Source organism: Mesitornis unicolor, unplaced genomic scaffold (assembly GCF_000695765.1).
Source record: "Mesitornis unicolor isolate BGI_N332 unplaced genomic scaffold, ASM69576v1 scaffold25658, whole genome shotgun sequence".
Lineage (NCBI taxonomy): Eukaryota > Metazoa > Chordata > Aves > Mesitornithiformes > Mesitornithidae > Mesitornis > Mesitornis unicolor.
The window spans coordinates 1-5915 of NW_010201570.1; the positions used below are offsets into that span (position 1 = coordinate 1).

The 5915-nt window shown below is 57.5% G+C and overlaps 1 protein-coding gene across 1 annotated transcript; it reads right to left on the reverse strand.

Moving 5' to 3' along the window:
• Nucleotides 1–84: 84 nt before the first annotated feature.
• On the reverse strand, nucleotides 85–5534 carry MCOLN1 (mucolipin 1). Its single transcript, XM_010190148.1, has 10 exons — nucleotides 5351–5534; nucleotides 5116–5203; nucleotides 4554–4650; nucleotides 4375–4474; nucleotides 4181–4287; nucleotides 3596–3745; nucleotides 2168–2269; nucleotides 1866–1988; nucleotides 359–565; nucleotides 85–219 (listed from the first exon to the last, which is right to left on the reverse strand). The coding sequence occupies exons 1-10, from the start codon at nucleotides 5532–5534 to the stop codon at nucleotides 85–87; spliced, it is 1293 nt and encodes a 430-aa protein (XP_010188450.1).
• Between the last annotated feature and the right edge of the window lie 381 nt (nucleotides 5535–5915).

Consider the following 5915-nt stretch of genomic DNA (forward strand, 5'->3'; position numbering starts at 1 on the left):
TTGTTCTATTTCATTCAATTCTTCCCTACCCCTTTGACCCTTGGGGATAAAATCGGGGGATAAAATCCACCCCAAAAAAGCCGCTCACCGCTCGCAGCAGCAGAAGACGGAGCAGGCGGAGGCGCTGTCGCGTCGATACTTCCCCGATTTGGGGCTGTCCTGGCACTGGGCGATGTAGGCGTGGAGCTGGGACACGGGCGCTTCGCCTTCACACTGGTGCTGGGGTTTGGGGGGGGACAAAGCAGGACCCTGAATCCCTCCAGTTTTGCCCCCCCCCAAAAAGAAAGGGGGAAATGATGAGATTCAGGGCCCAAAAACCCACGGGAAATGTTTGGGGTGGGGATGACCTTGGGCTGACCTTGATGGTTTCGTAGGAGCCGGTGATGAGGGCGATGAAGAGGCTGAGGACCATGTAGATGAAGAGGCTGATGAAGGTGTAGAGGTAGATCTGGCTGAAGAGCCACACCAGGTAACTGTTCTGCTGCATCTCAGCGAAGGTGACGAACATGTCGTCCCCGTTGATGAGAGAGAAGAGGCACTCGGACACCATGGACAGGGAGCGGAACTGGGATGGGAGGGGATGAAGGGACGGGAGGTGACACAGGGCCTTGGCCACCAGGTCAACCCCTCCATTGGGTGGTGGGATGGACCCAAACTGGGACCCTATGGGGTCAATCTGCACCCATCTTCCCCCAAATCCCAGCAGGGAGATGGGTTAAGCCACCCCAAGCACCCAACTGGGGCATCCTGATGTGGTAGGGACCAATAGGAACTCAGATGGGAGGTGACAAAGGGCCTTGGCCACCAGGTCAACCCATCCCAAACTGGGAATGGGCGCTCCCCAGTGCCCTATAGGGTCAACCCTGCGCCCATCTCTCCCAAAATCCCAGCAGGGAGATGGGTGAAGCCACCCCGAGCCCCCAACGTGGAGCACCTTGACGTGGTAGGGGCCAATAGGAACTGGGATGGGAGGTGACACAGGGCCTGGGCCACCAGATCAACCCCTCCATTGGGTGGTTGGATGGACCCAAACTGGGTCCCTATGGGGTCAATCCACACCCATCTTCCCCCAAATCCCAGCAAGGAACCATCCAGGGATGGGTGAAGCCACTTCAAGCATCCAACTGGGGCATCTTGATGTGGTGGGGACCAATAGGAACTGGGATGGGAGGAGACAAAGGGATGGGAGGTGACACAGGGCCTGGGCCACCAGGTCAACCCCTCCATTGGGTGGTTGGATGGACCCAAACTGGGTCCCTATGGGGTCAATCCTCACCCATCATCTCCCAAATCCCACTAAGGAACCACTCAGAGAACCAATAGGAACTGGGATGGGAGGAGACAAAGGGATGGGAGGTGACACAGGGCCTGGGCCACCAGGTCAACCCCTCCATTGGGTGGTTGGATGGACCCAAACTGGGTCCCTATGGGGTCAATCCCCACCCATCTTCCCCCAAATCCCAGCAAGGAACCACCCAGGGATGGGTGAAGCCACCCCAAGCACCCAACTGGGGCATCTTGATGTGGTGGGGACCAATAGGAACTGGGATGGGAGGTGACACAGGGCCTGGGCCACCAGGTCAACCCCTCCATTGGGTGGTGGGATGGACCCAAACTGGGATCCTATGGGGTCAATCTCTACCTATCTACTCCCAAATCCCACTAAGGAACCACCCAAAGGACCAAGAGGAACTGGGAAGGGAGGTGACAAAGGGCTGGGAAATGGCCTTGGCCACCAGGTCAACCCATCCCAAACTGGGAATGGGCGCTCCCCAGTGCCCTATAGGGTCACCCCTGCACCCATCTCCCCCTAAATCCCAGCAGGGAGATGGGTGAAGCCACCCCGAGCCCCCAACATGGAGCACCTTGACGTGGTAGGGGCCCAGCACGATCCACCCGCAGAAGCAGTAGCCCAGATAGATGACGGCCACGCAGCAGCAGAAGCGGATGACGTTGGGGAGCGCCACCCGCAGGGTGACGATGAGGATCTGCAGGAGGAAAACCAGGCGGGATTGACCAGCAGGTGTCAACCAGAGGGCACCCAACAGCTTCCCCCCAACCCCAAGGTCCCCAAAAGTGCAGGGTGGGACCTTGGGGACACGAAGGATGAGCCTGAGCTGGAAATTGTCCCCTCGGGTGGCAGGGTCCCCTCTCCGGTGTCACTCACGTTGTATTTTTGGAAGAAGGTGAGGTAGCGAATGACCCCGACCCACACCAGCAGCGTGGAGGTGCCCAGGAGGATGCTGCAGACATCGTAGCTGGCGAAATTCTGCGGGGACAGGGGCGTCACGGGCCTGTGGCACGGCCAACGCTGTCCCCGGCGCCATCCCCAATGGTCCCAGTGTCCTCCCAAATGTCCCCAACGTCCCCAATGTTCCTGTCATCCCCAATGTCCTCAATGTCCTCAGCATCCCTAATGTCCTCAACGCTCCCAATGTCTCCAACATCCCCAATGTTCCCAATGTCCTCAATGTCCCCAACATCCCCAGTGTCCCCAATGTCCTCCCCAATGTCCCCAACATCCCCAACGTCCCAAATGTTCCCAACATCCCCAGTGTCCCCAATGTCCTCCCCAATGTCCCCAACATCCCCAATGTTCCCATCATCCCCAACGTCCCAAATGTTCCCAACATCCCCAATGTCCTCAATGTCCCCAACATCCCCAGTGTCCCCAACGTCCTCAGCATCCCCAGTGTCCCAAACATCCCCAACGTCCCCAGTGTTCTCCCCAACGTCCCCAATGTCCCCATCATCCCCAATGTCCCAAATGTTCCCAACATCCCAAATGTCTCCAACATCCCCAATGTTCCCAATGTCCTCAATGTCCCCAACATCCTCCCCAATGTCCTCAATGTCCTCCCCAATGGCCCCAATGTCATCCCCAATGTCCCCAACGTCCCCAACATCCCCAATATCCTCAACTTCCCCAATGTCCTCCCCAACGTCCCCAATGTCCCCATCATCTGCAATGTCCCAAATGTTCCCAACATCCCGTGTCCTCAATGTCATCCCCAACGTCCCAAATGTTCCCAACATCCCCAATGTCCTCAATGTCCTCCCCAACATCCCCAATGTCTCCAACATCCTCAATGTTCCCAATGTCCTCAACGTCCCCAACATCCCCAATGTCCTCCCCAATGTCCTCCCCAATGTTCCCAATGTCCTCCCCAATGTCCCCATCATCCCCAATGTCCCAAATGTTCCCAACATCCCATGTCCCCAATGTCATCCCCAATGTCCCCAATGTCCTCAACATCCCCAATGTCCTCAACGTCCCCAATGTCCTCCCCAATGTCCCCAACGTCCCCAATGTCCTCCCCAACGTCCTCAATGTCCCCAACATCCCCAATGTTCTCAACATCCCCAACATCCTCAACATCCCCAGTGTCCTCCCCAATGTACCCAATGTCCCCAACAGCCCCAAACGCCACCCCTGAAGCCCTCACAACCCCTTGCACCACCCACGAGCCACAAGAGCAAGACAGGACCCTGCTCATCACTTTGATGCCACCTCCACATCCCAAAATGAAATGGGAGGACCCCGAGGACCTCCCCCAGGACCCATAAAACCTCCCTCACTGTGGCATCCCCGCACCTTGGACTCGATGCCGATCTTCATGATGGTCCCCAGGACGGTGAGGACGTCGCTGATGACCAGGAGGATGTACCACCCGTTGAGGAACTCCATGCGGTCCGACAGGCACACGCTCTGGTTGTAGCGGCGCCGGAAGAAGCGGCTGAACTCCTGCGCGGGGACCAAAAAAAAATGGGGGTAAAAACCCATCCTTTGGAGAGTTTTGTCCATCCTGTGTCACCTCCTGGGGCTCAGCAACCGATGGCGGTGGCCTTCAAGGTGAGGCCACCACCGGCTTCTAACACCTCAAGGACTACGGGGACCGCGCGGGTGACTCCTACACCCAAAGTGACCCCTACAACTGTGGGTTTTATGTGACATCCATGGGTTGAGGTGGTTTGGGGACACTGAGGTGGCTTGGGGACACCGAGGTGGCTTGGGGACACAGAGGGTGTCCCCTCCTCCAATTTTTGGCCATTCCCACTGAGACCATCGGCCGCTACACCCACGCGCGGCCTCCGCCGACGGTGCCGAAACAGCGTCCCGGTGGTGGCTCTGTCTGTCCCCACCGGTTTCGGTGACACCGCGGCGTCCCCCCTCACTCACGTGCTGCAGCATCAGCCCCCGGATGATGGAGCGGGCGCAGAGGATGAAGGACAAGGAGCAGACGAGGATGACGATGACGTCGAAGAACAACCGGAAGGAGTTGTCACCTGCAGAGACGCGCGGTGGCTCCTCTGAGTGAAGGGGACACCTTGAGTGACCCCTGTTGGGGACGGATGCCACCGCTGTCACCCTACCTCGGCCAAAAACGCTGGGGTCTTTGCACTCCTTGATGTCCGCCCGGTTGTCGAGGTGGATTTTCACCCGGCCGCTGTGCGCCTTGTTGTCAAACGTGATCTGGGGACGTGGAGGAGGGGACGTTGAGCACCCACGGAGGTCGTTGTCACCCCAACTGGGGTCGCCCCCAGGCACTCACGGTGATGGTGAAGGTGTAGCAGTCGGGGATCTCGTTGTTGATGATGGTTTGGATGTTGATGGCTTTCAGCTTGAACTGGATGGTGACGTTGATGAGCCTGCGGGGAGGGGACGCTCGTCAACGCTCAGCGGGGGCGCTCAACCCCCCAAAAATAAGCACCAAGAATCAACCAAGGACACAAGACGGAGGGAAACACCTTCCCCGGGGGTGCCTACAGCCCCAGGAAAGGGTAAACAACCCCCGCCAAAGCCGGTGTTGCACAACAACCGACGCCGACAGGAGACGGGGCCGGAAAGCGGACGTGGCGTTGTGCAACCTCGGCGGTTTCACATCTCCCTCGGCACAAGGGTGGATTTGTTTCTGTTCCCCGAGCTATTTCTTTAAAAACAGTGGTTTTTTTAAAATAAATAGTGGTTTTCTTTTAAATAAAGGGGTTTTTTCCCCACCCCGGCTGCTGGTTTCAGCTCGTTTAAGCCCCCACATTGGGCTCCACCTCGGCTGATGCTCCCAGCACTCAGATTTTGGGATACGGAAGGATTTTGGGGAAGGCGCCGGTGATTACTTGTGAAATTTGATGGTGAAGTTCTTGTAGCCGCGGTCCAGCTCAGGGGGAAGAGGTTGGGGGTCCTCAGGGTCCACTCCCAAGCAATCTGTGGGGAGAAAAAAAGTCCCAAATCCCCACCGAGACCCCTTGGGCCTCCTCAAACCCGTGAGAAGGAGCTACAAAATCCCCCCCCAAAAAATGGCCTGTGGGAGGGGGAAATCTCAACCCCGACGCTCTCCCCGAGCCCCCAAACCTGTGACGATCTTGGGGTCGATGTTGAAGGTGTCGTTGGCGGGGTCGATGCGGCCCTTGCGGTAATATTGTTGGCACAGCATGAGGGCCGAGCGGTTGGCGCCGCTCTCCTCCCGCACGTAGGCGTAGCGGCCGATGGTCTCGTTGGGGATGGCCAAATACTGGAGGAGAAGCAGCAAAATCATGGGATCACTGCAAGGTTTGGGTTGGAAGGGACCTTAAAAACCATCGAGGTTCAATTCCCCAGGGGTAGGGACACCCAAAACCAACACAGGTTGTCCAAATTTGGCCTTGGGCACTGCCAAGGAGGTGGCACCCACTGCTTCTCTGGGCACCTGCCTCATAAAAAAGTCTCTTTCTCTTGCACTGGACGGAATTTGGGGAGGTACCTCGCTGCGTTTTCCTTTGGCTGTGTCCTAAATGCAAAGTAAAATAGGAGGAACAAGGGGAAACGGCCCCAAGCTGTGCCAAGGGAGGTTCAGGTCAGAGATAAGGAGGAAGTTCTTTACTGAGAGGGTCGTCAGGAGCTGGAACAGGCTGCCCAGGGAGGTGGTGGAGTCACCATC

Bases quoted from the DNA above. Each gene is read 5' to 3' on its own strand.
- MCOLN1 (XM_010190148.1), bottom strand. From the start codon at position 5,534: ATGATTTTGCTGCTTCTCCTCCAGTATTTGGCCATCCCCAACGAGACC. The intron at 4,475-4,553 runs GTGAGTGCCTGG...CCACGTCCCCAG, and splicing joins GCTACACCTTCACCATCACC to ATCACGTTTGACAACAAGGC. The intron at 220-358 runs GTCAGCCCAAGG...CCCAAACCCCAG, and splicing joins GCTCCTACGAAACCATCAAG to CACCAGTGTGAAGGCGAAGC.